Genomic DNA, 14,622 nt, shown 5'->3' on the forward strand with positions numbered 1-14,622 from the left:
TCGACAGCACCTCTTCATAATACTGAGCAGCACCTCACTTTCCTAGGGCAACAACGTCTCTTCATGACATTGAACAACACCTCATGTCCCTAGGGCGACATTGCCTAACAATACTGAACAATACTTCATGTCCCTAGAAGAGATTTCTTTATAATACTCAACAACACCTCACGATTCTAGAGTGGCAACACCTCACGATTCTAGAGTGACAACTCATGATTATAGAGTGACAACACCTCATGTTTCTAGAGTGACAACACTTCTTGTTTCTAAAGTGATAACACCTCATGTATCTAGAGTGACAGCAGCTCTTGATTCTAGAGTGACAACACCTCATGTTGAAGGGTGACAACACCTCATGTTTCTTGGGCGACAGCATGTCTTAAAGTAATACACAATCTTATATCCACATAAAATAACGACATATTCTAATGATATTTTTTCAAAAAAGAACCTACAGATTTTCAACAACATACCTTTATAACTATTTCCAATCAAGAAATAATTTCTATGTCCAAGGACACTTTTAATCAAATGCAACACTGATCATTTCTCCAAGTAACTTGTGACGCTTTTTTAGTGTTTAAAGAAAAAGAATGAAACTGATTTTTTTAATTTAATGCAGTCACATTACAAGTACATAATCTAACAAGCATTAGTCGATAATTTATAATATGATGAATGTAGAAATTTAATTCGCATGATTTGACATTTGAAAAAAATATTGTCTAAATAAAATGCCATATCTTAGTTTGACCCCACTTTATAAAATACTGCTTGTTCAATTTAGAATCCCTAGTTTTTCTGTTCATTATTGCTTCCCGCCCTTTTCATAATAATCCCAGAATTCACTATCCTTGCCAGTTTTAGGCGCCAGTTTTACTTTTTCAGGAGGAGGGGTAACAGGGGGAGTAACAAACTTAATGTCTGCAAATTCTGAATCTTTCGGCTTATTTTCTTTTGGTTTAGTATTCTTTGGCTTTTGTGGTGGTTTCTTTGGTTTTTCAGGGTCCTTTAGAATCGGCTTAGGTGGCGCTTTGGCATTCCTATCCCAGTTAACTTGAGCTTTTGGTTGTGATCCTAGATACTGTTCCCAACTCTTCTTCATTCGATCTCTCAGAATGTTGTGTTCAGACCAGGAACCTGTATGATGGAGTGAAATATGGACTTAACATCAAACAATCCAATTGTCCAATAAATAAATGTTCAGAGTATAAATACATAATAAAGCTAAACTACAAAAGTGCTACTAAGTTTAATACTGTTCTTAAGCTTTCTTCTTGTTTGCAACCGTCTCCACGAAGTAAGCTTCCCAAGCTTTCTTCATCCGGGTATTGATGACATTGTGCTCTGCCCATGTACCTAAAAGAAAGCCAAGGTTACAATATACAAAGCAGGATATTAGTATCTACATGTATCAAGAATGGATCCAAGAGTAGAAAGTGCTTACCAAATGTGACTCTGAAAATTTTGTACCTTCAAACTTACGAACTAAGTACATACTAATCTTATGATTTCCCCTTAAGGGCATCGCCATGTTTGTTCCATGGGGTCTAAGAGTCGCGGGGGGTGGGAGGGTGATACCGAGTTTAAATCAAAGTTTTGATTGACGAAAACAAATCTAATCAAGTCCGCTGCAAGTAAGGGCTTTAACAGGATTCTACTCTATAATGAAACTAATTCCTAGTGGTCCGAAAACACATAACCAAGTAGTTGTCAAAAACTTGGATTACTCAAGTTATAAAACGCAGACCACTCGTATGAAAACTGGAGAGCAATATACCTCCCAATGTTATAAAACGCAGACCACTCGTATGAAAACTGGAGAACATTATACCTCCCAATGTTATAAAACGCAGACCACTCGTATGAAAACTGGAGAACAGTATACCTCCCAATGTTATAAAACGCAGACCACTCGTATGAAAACTGGAGAACATTATACCTCCCAATGTTATAAAACGCAGACCACTCGTATGAAAGCTGGAGAACATTATACCTCCCAATGTTATAAAACGCAGACCACTCGTATGAAAACTGGAGAACAGTATACCTCCCAATGTTATAAAACGCAGACCACTCGTATGAAAACTGGAGAACAGTATACCTCCCAATGTTATAAAACGCAGACCACTCGTATGAAAACTGGAGAGCAATATACCTCCCAATGTTATACAAGAGTGCACACGCTGAAATGTCTCGCCTTCTTTACTAATCATTGATATTATGTTGATAGTCCTAAATATAAAGCTTTATTACAACTGTCACATAAACTTAACATTAACCAAGTAAACTAAACATTGACCAATGAACCATGAAAATGAGGTCAAGGTCAGATGAACCATGCTAGGCAGGCATGTACAGCTAACAATTCTTCCATACAACAAATATAGTTGACCTATTGCTTATAGTTTAAGAAAAACAGACGAAAACACAAAAACTTAACACTGAGCAATGAACCTTGAAAATGAGGTCAAGGTCAAATAAAACCTGCGTGACTGACATATAGATCATAAAATATTTCCATACACCAAATATAGTTGAACTATTGCATATAGTATTAGAAAAAAAGACCAAAACTCAAAAACTTAACTTTGACCACTGAACCATGAAAATGAGGTCAAGGTAAGATGACACCTGCCAGCTAGACATGTACACCTTACAATCATTCCATACACCAAATATAGCTGACCTATTGCATGCAGTATTAGAAAAAAAGACCAAAACTCAAAAACTTAACTTTGACCACTGAACCATGAAAATGAGGTCAAAGTCAGATGACACCTGCCAGCTAGACATGTACACCTTACAATCATTCCATACACCAAATATAGTAGACCTATTGCATACAGTATAAGAAAAACAGACCAAAACACAAAAACTTAACTATAACCACTGAACCATGAAAATGAGGTCAAGGTCAGATGACACCTGCCAGTTGGACATGTACACCTTACAGTCCTTCCATACACTGAATATACTAGACCTATTGCTTATAGTATCTGAGATATGGACTTGACCACGAAAACTTAACCTTGTTCACTGATCCATGAAATGAGGTCGAGGTCAAGTGAAAACTGTCTGACGGGCATGAGGACCTTGCAAGGTACGCACATACCAAATATAGTTATCCTATTACTTATAATAAGAGAGAATTTAACATTACAAAAAATCTGAACTTTTTTTTCAAGTAGTCACTGAACCATGAAAATGAGGTCAAGGACATTGGACATGTGACTGACTGAAACTTCGTAACATGAGGCATCCATATACAAAGTATGAAGCATCCAGGTCTTCCATCTTCTAAAATATAAAGCTTTTAAAAAGTTAGCTAACGCCGCCGCCGCCGCCGTAGCCGCCGCCGCCGCCGCCGGATCGCTATCCCTATGTCGAGCTTTCTGCGACAAAAGTCGCAGGCTCGACAAAAACGCAGACCACTCGTATGAAAACTGGAGAGCAATATACCTCCCAATGTTATAAAACGCAGACCACTCGTATGAAAACTGGAGAACAGTATACCTCCCAATGTTATAAAACGCAGACCACTCGTATGAAAACTGGAGAACAGTATACCTCCCAATGTTATAAAACGCAGACCACTCGTATGAATACTGGAGAACAGTATACCTCCCAATGCCATAAAACGCAGACCATTCGTATGAAAACTGGAGAACAGTATACCACCCAATGTTATAAAACGCAGACCACTCGTATGAATACTGGAGAACAGTATACCTCCCAATGTTTTTTTTGTGGACGTTTAAGAATTATTGAGGACATTATTCGGGAAACTGATTTATATTTTAAGTGGAGTTTTGCACGATATAGAAACCATTATGTCTTTTTTGTCAATTCCTGTTGAATGTTAAACATATACATACCCCCACTTCCCCCTTTTGTTCGATTTATAAATAATCATCTTCTTAAAACAGAATGATTATGAAAACATTATTTTTGTAAGTTACAAAATTTAAACCCATCGACATCAATTCAGAATAAGTCACAGAATACAATCAAATATGACTCCTGGATCCAATCTTGGATATGACAGAGTTGTAAAATAGTAACTGGCAAGTCAGAACGTACATGATTTAACAGTAAGTCGGGAAAAACGACTTCCATAATGGCTGAATGAGAGAACTGTGTGCATATTTTTATTATACCAGACTATCTAGCTAGAGACATACAACACCAGAAATCGGTAGCGAATTTACATTTGTCTCAACACACCGACTTCCCATTTGAAATATATGTCAAAGTATTAGGTCAGCATGAATAAAGAAAAAGAGTAATTGAAGGTACAGAGTTTTAAAATACTCAATTATTTATATTTTCTAATTTCTTCAAAACTTCCCCGTTCCTCGTGTAATCCTTTTCCAAAACAGAATTTAGCAATTAATGAATGACAATGATACTTTTTATCTTGAAGAAAACATATGAATTAAGAAAAGAAAAAGAAAAGGGCGTTCATTGAAAAGATGTTAATCGGAATATATACTAAAAAAAAAAATAGAGAATAACCAGAGAAAACATTAACAAAACTGGAACAGTACATCTTACATGATCATACATATCGTGTTCTGTACTTTGGCCTAAAGAACATGTGATTACTAGCACAAGATCAGGATTGGTGGACAACGAACAATCTCATTTGTTATCAGACTTGAAAATATTAAATAAATTTGGAGGTTTAGTGGCCGAAAAATGACAAAGAAATAAAATTTTGAACAATTAATGAAAACAGTATCTTCAAATTTGTCGAAAGCGTCTTATGATGGACATCTGCAAGTAGCAAAGTTAACATGTTAAAAATTGAGGAGAATATAGTTGATAGAGGAAATGTAGAGATACATGCAATGCCTGAAACGTCTATACATCATGCAACCACTACCGATCAGTATAAATATAAAAGTATAGATAATTGAATATTAAAAGTAGTTTCAACTACAGGTAAGTTAAAAGGAATAAAAACCGAAATAAAGTTACCGTATTATAATGTTTGTATGTTAAAAAAAAAAAACAAATAATACCATTACCTGTAGTATCAGAATGGCATATTTAATGTATTTATCGGCAATTTGTACATTTTCCCTTTGATCTTATACTGCCTAATATTTTTAAGAACATGGACAGGACTTGATACTCGAAAATACTAGACAATGCCGTCATGTATCAGTGCAGCAACGTCACGTGCTCAAATCCATCCGCATCGATTTCATTCACGAATACAACCGAACAAGTCTAGTCCAACTTTTTGTACGCATAGAAGTAGTTTTACTTACTATATCATTTTACTTCATATTCTCAACCAAAAATAAGACATCCAGTTAAAACAAATTGCCGATAAAAAGAATAATGTTTTTTTTTTATACTGACCATCAGCTCGAATATCAGCTCGCCTTAGCGGGCTCGCTTGATATTCTTGGTGATAAAGTCAGTTTCAAAAACAAAAATGTCATCATTCTATATGTATGTGTATGCTGTGTGGATTTTTATTATTCGTATAGATATGACTCTAATAAAACTTGTTTTAAGGAACCTCGCTGTTATTATTTAAGTACAAATATAAAGTTATTTGATATTATGAGTCATCATTTTTCGCCTTGAATTTTCTCGGTGTCTCTTCGTTAACCAGTTTTTTTTCCAAATTCATTAGCATGCAGTAGGTAATATATCGATAATTTTCAGTTTGAAATAATGATTATAAGCATCGGAAGAAATAAAAATCATTTTCCCCGGGAAACATTATGGTGAATCTCGTTCATAGCTAGAAATACCACGAGCTCAAATTTTAAAATCAAATGGTTAAATGCATTTTTTGCTTCACTTTGTTATTCGGGGACCAAGAAATAATCGATCCACAAGGTTAGTGAACAACCCAATAACTGATGCAAACGGATATGTCGACCTTTCCAGACTTCCTCATTTCCTCTAGTTTTATAGATTCTGTATTTCATATAATTATTCATAAAATGTATACAGTTTCTCACTGCTGTTATCAATATTGACAGTCTAATTTGATGGTGCATATGTGTGTGTTTTTTTGTTGTTTTTTGTTGTTTGTTTGTTTGTATTTGGTGACTGTCTTGTATATCTTATGTATTTTCCACATTTGCTAATTTTACAGATTGACCAATCGCAAACAGATTGTTTCTAACTTACTTAGTTCGTCTCTCTGATACCTCCATTTATCCGGGTCTGGGTTTCGATTTAAATGCACATCGTCTGTATATACGGATTTGGTTGTGGACGTATGGTGGTCTATGGTATAACCGGGGAACACATTTTGACGCATAAAGTTTCCGAGTTGTTCATATTCTGGTTTTAATTGTTTTTCTAAAGCAGTAATGGACACCCGGTCTTTCTTCTTACCAGAGGCTCTACTTTTAGCCTGTTCTTCTAAAGTTTGTTTGACTACTTTTTCATCAGATAATAAATTGTCACATACTCTAGTACCGTATTGATGTTTAATATTTGGCGGGATGTCGATTGCGGCTCTTGGACTATTTTCACCCCTTGCTGAAGGTTGTCTCCCTATGCACGTTTGAAGCATGTTATTGTTTGTGTTTTGAGATCTAATAGGAATGTCGGTCTTTTCTCTACGAGCAGCGAAATCATTCCCTGGTCGGAGAATATCCCCTATAAGACTGTACTGATGAGCTGGCAGTTTTCTCTCTTTACCATATTTATCATAGTTATAGCTACTTCTCTCGTTTAGGCCGACTCTATTCATTCGCCTAGCAAGTTGTGCTGCTTCCTCGGAAAGACGACTGCTTTTATTAGTATATGTTTGGTTTCCTCTGAATGACAGTGCGTCTCGTTCAGCCTCTCTGATGGAATTATCTGTTTTGTTAAACAGAGCTTTTAATTTTTCGTATTCAGCTCGGTTCTTTGCAACATACTCATCCGATCCTGAAAAGAAAATATATGTATTTTATTTTATACTAACAGCATATATTTTCCTGTGGACTGGCTTACTACCTTTGTATATAGATATATGATGATGTGGTATGAGTGCCAATGAGACAACTCTCCATCCAAGTCAAAATTTATAAAAGTAAACCATTATAGGTCAAAGTACGGTCTTCAACACGGAGCCTTGGCTCACACCGAACAGCAAGCTATAAATGGCCCCAAAAATTACTAGTGTAAAACCATTCAAACGGGAAAACCAACGGTCTAATCTATGTAAAAAACGAGAAACGAGAAACACTTATGAACCACATCAACAAACGACAACTACTGAACATCAGATTCCTGACTTAGGACAGGTACAAACAATTGCAGCGGGTTTAAACGTTTTGATGGTACCAAACCTTCACCCTTATCTGAAACAATAGTGTAACATCACAACATAGAAAGACACACTATAAAATTACACTATGAAGTTTTTCGGAACACATACGAATTTTGAAAACCAAATCTTGACTTGTTCTGGGTAATCATTCAATGAACGCCAATCGTTGTGTGAAGGATTGATTGGTGTTCGCTTAAGACACTTGAAACCAAATGTGTAATATTATAGGATATCAAATTTTGCAATACGACAGGAACTAAGTACGGAACTTCCAAGAAGCTATTGATTGAGATCTTTTACGTGCAATGAGTCGGAAATTCATCAAACAAGTATTTTTTTTCTCATAAAGCAACAAGTGTTTGAGTATATATGGATCTCCCACAGTTAAACGAAAGGAAGAAGTCCATATAGTCAAAGTACGTGCCTCTGCTAAGGCTGAGATATCTTCCTTGATATACAAGACATTATTAAATCAGTGGAATTGTGTGCCGCAGATAAGGTTAGGACAACTCGCTGGACATACAAGACATTTATAAACCAGTGCCCTCCTGGATAAACAAGACATATTGAAATAATTCAGCGATATGATGTGTCTAAGAAAAGAATGAGACTACTTGCTTGTCATACAAGACATTAATAAATCAGTACCATCCTGGATATAAAAAAAACAATTGAAATGAATCAACGATATGATGTGTCTAAGATAAGAATGGGACTACTTGCTTGTCATATAAGACATTAATAAATCAGTACCATCCTGGATATAAAAAACCCATTGACATGAATCAGCGATATGATGCGTCTCACTTAAGAGTGGGACAACTCGTTTGACATACGAGACATTAATAAATTTGTGCCTTTCTGGATAAACACTACATTGAAATAAATCAGCGATATGATGCGTCTCGGTTAAGGATGGGAAAACTCGCCTGACAGACAAAACATTTATAAATCACGAACTGTGCATTTCGATCTGAATATTCCAGTATAATTTGCTACTGGACGATATGTAACAAATACCTAACTAATGTCCTGTACAATAAGTATTCTGTCCAGTTTTTAAAATAAAGAGTAAAGATATGTTTTCGTCGATTGTTTCAACCTATTCATCATTTAACAGCTATCGCGTGCTGATTTGTTCTGACAACAATACAAGTAAAGTAATTATTCTTTTATGTCATTTGAAATAAAATGATATGGATCATAATGAACTGATGTATTGTATGCTTACCTTCTATGATGTATGGCTAATATGAAAACTGCATAACAACATAACAATCTATGAATGTGGTTACCCCGTCCTCACAAGGAATACAGATTAAATATTTAATTGTTATGTATATTAATCCTTAAACTTGAATGGTCTTTAATTGTCACGGTATACATAATAGATTGATTAACGGTGTTTGGTCGCAATAGACAATCAATATTTCCAGTACCATTTAATTTGTATAGATATTACTTTACTAAGTTTTAAATGACAATTCACTACGATTTCTATTTTAGAATAATTGTTTGCTTAAGTTAACGATTATATATGATACAATACACTAATTTTGATGATGTAATATTTTCAAATACGGGAACGGATTTTAATTAAAAAAGGAAAATTCGGATAAAAATTCAGATTTAATCTGACAATAGGATTACAAAGGTTTTCTTTATTTACCAAATCAAACCAACAACTATTGTTAGTAACACGGAAAGAAAACCTTTGTCTTCTATTCTGAAAGACCGATATTTTTTTTAAATTCTGAAAATTTCAATATAATTTGGCGCTCAAAAAGGAATACCATTATGGCCTTAACGTCAAAACGCTTAAGCACTGCACTTTCACTTCAGTCTTATATACCCCTAAAAACAGCATCATCCTGAATCAGCATGAAATATTTTCACACCAGTCTTCCATCTTCAAAAAGCCTCATCCTGATTCAGCATGAACTATTTTCGACTGAGCGGTAAGAAACCAACAACCAATCAATCAACCACATACTCTTACCGTATGACTTAATTATATGATATATTAAGATATCCATGTTATAAATTACCTGACAATAATTGTGATCGGAGGGAGTCCGGTAATTTAAGTTTATCCTTCTTTCTTCGCTCCAATAAAAGTTTTTGGTGTTCTTTTGGATCGATTCTTTTAATACTCTCAATATCTTCCTGGTCATAAACTTCTAATGCTGTTCCAAATAATGAATGTTTCGGCATGGCTGCAGTCCGTTTTGCAGCTGCATTCCTCCATGGATCGTCAATCGCTTGTTGGTCAACAGCTACCGCTGCCATAGTGGGACAACTGAAATTGCAACAGACTTCCACACTGAGATATTATAGATCATCACATTTAATCATAAATGAATACCATTATGGCCTTAAAGCAAAACCGCTTATGCACTGCACTTTCATTTCAGTCTTATATATCAGCGATTATTAACAGAAACATATTTTATGTTATCATCTATTTATAAACTTGTCAAGGAAAACAATTGAGTTTCCTGCCTAAATTCACATAACTTGTACACTAGATGTCTATTTCATTGTGTAATTGTGGCATTCTCTTTATGGATAGAAACCCTAAACAGCCTCATCGTGAACCTCAGTGGTGTATGCCCCAAAACTCTTTTAATTGATATAAATATGAAACGATATGAAGAAAACAATGATGATCCTGACTTTCAGAATGACAATGCCGATTATAGCGATGAGACGATACAGAAGATGATGGTGACCCCGACGACAGGAATGACAATGTCGATTATGGCGATGAGACAATACAGAAGATGATGGTGACCCCGACGACAGGAATGACAATGTCGATTATAGCGATGAGACGATACAGAAGATGATGGTGACCCCGACGACAGGAATGACAATGTCGATTTTGGCGATGAGACAATACAGAAGATGATGGTGACCCCGACGACAGGAATGACAATGTCGATTATGGCGATGAGACGATACAGAAGATGATGGTGACCCCGACGACAGGAATGACAATGTCGATTATGGCGATGAGACGATACAGAAGATGATGGTGACCCCGACGACAGGAATGACAATGTCGATTATGGCGATGAGACAATACAGAAGATAATGGTGATCCTGAAGATAAGAATGACATTACCGATTATGGCGATGAGACGATACGGAAGACGAAGGTGATCCAGGCGATAAGAATGAAAATGTCGATTATGGCGATGAGACGATTCAGAAGATCATGGTGATTCTAACCCTAGGAATGACAATGTCGATTATGGCGATGATTCGCTACAGAAGATGATGGTGATCCTGACGATAACAACAACAATGTCTATTATGGCAATGAGTTGCTACAGAAGATGATGGTAATCCTGACAATAAAAATGACAATGCCGATTATGGTAATGAGACGAAACAGGAGACGATTCTAATCCTGACGATAACAATAATAATGTCTATTTTGGCGAAATGACGATACAGAAGACGATAGTGATCCAGACGATAAGAATGTCAATGTCGATTATAGCAATGAGATGATACAGAAGATAGTGTTGATCCTGACGATAAGAAAGACACTGCCAATGATGGCGATGAGACGATACAAACGATGATGGGGATCATGACGATAACAATGACAATGTCGATTATGGCAATGCGACGATACAGAAGACGATTATGATCCTAACGATAACGATAACAATGTCGGCTATGGCTTTAAGACGACATGGAAGATGATGGTGATCATGACGATAACGATAACAATGTCTATTATGGCTATAAGACGATATAGAAGATGATGCCCAAGACGTGAAAATTTATAATTTAAATATCAAACCTGTGACAAACAACAATACTACAGAGATTTGCGTGCACTTAAAACAATATGACATTCAGACGTACAAGGAAAAAATGTCTGATCCCCGGTCGGGTCAACCCAAAATATTTCAGATAAATGTTGGTTTTTTCTCCACTAAAAACGTATCAATTGAGGGTAAAAACAAAGAATGATCGAACCGGTGTAGGAATATGTCCTGTGTGATAACTTGTTTTCCGGCAAACCACTACTTTGTTAACTAAGTGATCTGTTCTTGGTTACATCCATGTCTTTGGGTCTTTGGCAATCATCCCACATCTCCTTATTGCATGTTATGGATCCAGCTTAGCCTGTCATTGGTGTACAATGCAGTGTTTTTAATTACATGTCATCTCGTGTGATATTTCCCGCTGAACGTTAAGTACCAACAGCTCAGTAAAAATAACTTAATTGTCGTCATTAAGAATTCATACAAAAGCACCTCCAGAAACTGTAAGATCTTTAATCAACAAATAGTTCTAAAAATCATGCCTTCGCAAATGAAAAGAAATTCTCATATCTTCTATGAAATATACTAGAGAAAACAGACGGAGAAGATACCAAGGGGCAATAATATAGTATATAAGATAGACTAAGATCGACGTCCGTTCCTCAAATCGGAATCCAATCTGACGTCATAATAAAACAAGAATTAAAAAAAAATTTGGTTCTCTCTAATGAGGTCCTTTTAGTTTTCGTAAATCGAAGTCCAATTCCTACCTTCTCTAATCGACGTCATGGTTGTAAACATCCTAACCAAACGAAGATTATAACACCAAATACAAATTTGAACCAAACCAATACCAAATTGAGACCTCGTGGCATAAAATTTATCAATATAATTTTTACATTTCTGGTCACGTGATTTTAACCGCATTCATATCAATTTTGCTTTTGTCTAACTCTTTGCTATGAACATTTTGTTTCTTGATTAATTCTAATGATTTATGAACTGTATTGCATTTGATTGTTTCCTGCGGTCTTCCTCTCTGAATTTCTAAATCACGAACTTTTTTAATCAATATTAGAAATGAAGTTTGAGTTGGATGGATTAATTGGCGTCTACCTTACATCCATGTCAGATTTTTTACGTGCTAGCTTACATAGTACTGTCCACATGAAGACACACCACTACACAGACACAATATTCTGTACTATCCACATGAAGACACACCACTACACAGACACAATATTCTGTACTATCCACATGAAGACACACCACTACACAGACACAATATTCTGTACTATCCACATGAAGACACACCACTACACAGACACAATATTCTAACTCCAAGCCAACCAGATTGTGCTTTTACTACTAATTTTCGCGTGTTTGGCGAAGAAGCAACACACACCAGATCGAACCAACGCTATATGCAACCATCATTAAGACAACGGAAGCAAAATAAACAATAACTACAATAAAAACAACAATACTCAGATATGGATACACGGCATAAGGAACCTTTATCGCTGTGAAACAAAAAGTGTGATTGACATTAAACAATACAACATAATATATTTTGCACAGAACGTCCGACAAATAATGTTTGTCAGCGTAAAATACCCAATAAGCGTGTCATATCCTAGGTTTTAATACCAAAGACAAACAAATCATCTCGGCCGATTTAGACACATCCTTAGATTTAATACCAATTCATAAAACATATTTGGACAACCATATCTTCGTGTAATGTTTGCAAATTTTCGACGGTTTCAGTGTAGAAACTTAACAATATGAAAGGTGAAGAAATTGAAACCAATAGTTGAACCCAAACCCCCTTTTTTATTACAAGTTGTGGATATTAGTAAAGTGAAACACCAGTGAAAATCTGAGAGCTAATTTTTTTCCGGCATTTAAATGGCTTTCTAGTTACCGTCACTAAGCAATTTGACTTGGAAGTTCACTGGTCAAAAACAGTTGCTAGCAAATACGAAAAAACCCGCAAACATAAGTCCTAATATAAGTTATCTACGTTCATATCCATATCTACGGATATGAACGTAGATAACGAATTTATCCCCGGTCTTAGTCTAAATCTGGCGATTTTTAGAGAAATTCGACCACAAAGTTAAACGTGAAAGCATCGTTTTTTTCATTTTTTAAATATCTTTTATTGAAATTTGGGAATTTGACATATCTTTAACGGGGTGTAGGGTACTACCTTTGGTAGAACCCTACAGGTAGTCAAATATAAGACGTTTTTAATCCAGAGACAGAGAAACGGGAATGGGTCGAATTTGGCGCTCAATGTTGTGAGAGTTACATCATAGACGGTGTGACGTCAACGTGGGTCATTTGCATAGCTAGGTCAGTAGTCCCATTCATTGACAATGTGGCAGCCAAGTAATGCATTTACTAAAATGAGTGCAAATGATCGACATAATAAGATAAAATCGTCAGTTGATTAAATATTTAATTACAGACATCATGGATAATCTACAGAATTCGATATTTCACAAGGAACAACCATGGAACTAAGGAAAACGCGCGTGATGTTCCCCGTTGTAATGGGTAGCAACGTCCGGGTATATGGGTTAGCAACACCCAGGGGCTATGGGTTTTGTAACTGACGACGTGCATTAACCAATCAAAATCCTAGAAATATACTAAGCCGGGGATAATAGCATATATATAGCATGATATAATTATTATTTGATGAAAATTTTATTTCGCTTGAGCATTTACAATATTGTTATCATTGCGTCAGGTATACACCTTATCGCTATTTGTCCGCCATTACTGGACATCACACAAGTTCCCGTGAAATTCTGACGTCATAATAGAAAATGTCTGACGCCACAATGGAAAAGTGATTGTTGTATGACGTCAAAAGTTCGAGCGGGACAGATTCTCGGGTCAAGCGGGAATAGCGATAAGGTGTATTGTTTTCACGGTGAGAGTAAACAGTCGATCAGAATGATTCCAAAATGAAAAAATGATCTCGATTTTTTACAAGAATTGACAGAAAGAGATACAAACCAAGAGATGCTTTTGGGATGAAACATGATTATTTAGTCATTGGGAAGTATTCAGATCGTTCGACGAATCTGAGATAAGGATAATTTATTAAAAGGGGGAGGGACCAATGATAAATTTTGCATAAAAAGGGGGCGGCATGAAAAAAAAATCAAAATATACAAAGAAACACAGTTATATGTCAAAATGGGAACGAGAGTCACCCTGTCCCCTTCCGGATTAGCACCTTTTTCAACAGATACAAATTTACACTGAACAGCTGATCCGGCCGTAATCTGTATCAGTATATAGTATACCCTAGCTTTTCAGTCACAACAACTAACACTAATGGGTAAACTGAAATAATTAATTTATTTCAGACTGTTTATAACGATAAAAAAGCAAAACATTACCTTATTGTCAATTACATAATATTCCTTTCTCTATCAACAATAATCAACTTCCGACCTTTGTACGCGAAACTCGTTGCTAGGGGCGTGGTTTTAAAATATCGTTGTTCGATAATTTCCG

At 35.8% G+C, this 14,622-nt stretch overlaps 1 protein-coding gene and 1 long non-coding RNA gene across 8 annotated transcripts; both read right to left on the reverse strand.

Annotated features, from left to right (window-relative positions):
• Positions 1–602: 602 nt before the first annotated feature.
• Positions 603–14,607, reverse strand: LOC127700002 (uncharacterized). Of its 2 annotated transcripts, none has more exons than XM_052203432.1 (4): positions 14,505–14,607; positions 9,346–9,596; positions 6,163–6,912; positions 603–1,362 (listed from the first exon to the last, which is right to left on the reverse strand). In XM_052203432.1, the coding sequence occupies exons 2-4, from the start codon at positions 9,584–9,586 to the stop codon at positions 1,268–1,270; spliced, it is 1,086 nt and encodes a 361-aa protein (XP_052059392.1). In that variant the 5' UTR covers positions 9,587–9,596; positions 14,505–14,607; the 3' UTR covers positions 603–1,267. The 2 variants fall into 2 exon arrangements, with proteins under 2 accessions (XP_052059392.1, XP_052059391.1); XM_052203431.1 differs by having other exon boundaries at positions 603–1,143; positions 14,505–14,606.
• On the reverse strand, positions 1,369–6,156 carry LOC127700004 (uncharacterized). Of its 6 annotated transcripts, XR_007981347.1 has the most exons (4): positions 3,628–6,156; positions 3,466–3,573; positions 2,000–2,161; positions 1,369–1,945 (listed from the first exon to the last, which is right to left on the reverse strand). It is a non-coding gene; the product is annotated as an uncharacterized LOC127700004 (long non-coding RNA). The 6 variants fall into 6 exon arrangements; XR_007981346.1 differs by lacking the exon at positions 3,628–6,156 and having other exon boundaries at positions 3,466–3,620; XR_007981343.1 differs by lacking the exon at positions 3,628–6,156 and having other exon boundaries at positions 2,000–2,107; positions 3,466–3,617.
• Positions 14,608–14,622: the final 15 nt, after the last annotated feature.

This window comes from Mytilus californianus, unplaced genomic scaffold (genome assembly GCF_021869535.1).
Source record: "Mytilus californianus isolate M0D057914Y unplaced genomic scaffold, xbMytCali1.0.p SCAF_46, whole genome shotgun sequence".
Lineage (NCBI taxonomy): Eukaryota > Metazoa > Mollusca > Bivalvia > Mytilida > Mytilidae > Mytilus > Mytilus californianus.

What these genes read in the sequence shown, in the direction of transcription:
- LOC127700002 (XM_052203431.1), bottom strand. Translation starts at nt 9,586, where the DNA reads ATGGCAGCGGTAGCTGTTGACCAACAAGCGATTGACGATCCATGGAGG. An exon ending in CCGATCACAATTATTGTCAG is followed by an intron (nt 6,913 to 9,345) that starts GTAATTTATAAC and finishes TTTTCTTTTCAG; the next exon opens with GATCGGATGAGTATGTTGCA. An exon ending in GTATCAGAGAGACGAACTAA is followed by an intron (nt 1,144 to 6,162) that starts GTAAGTTAGAAA and finishes TCCATCATACAG; the next exon opens with GTTCCTGGTCTGAACACAAC.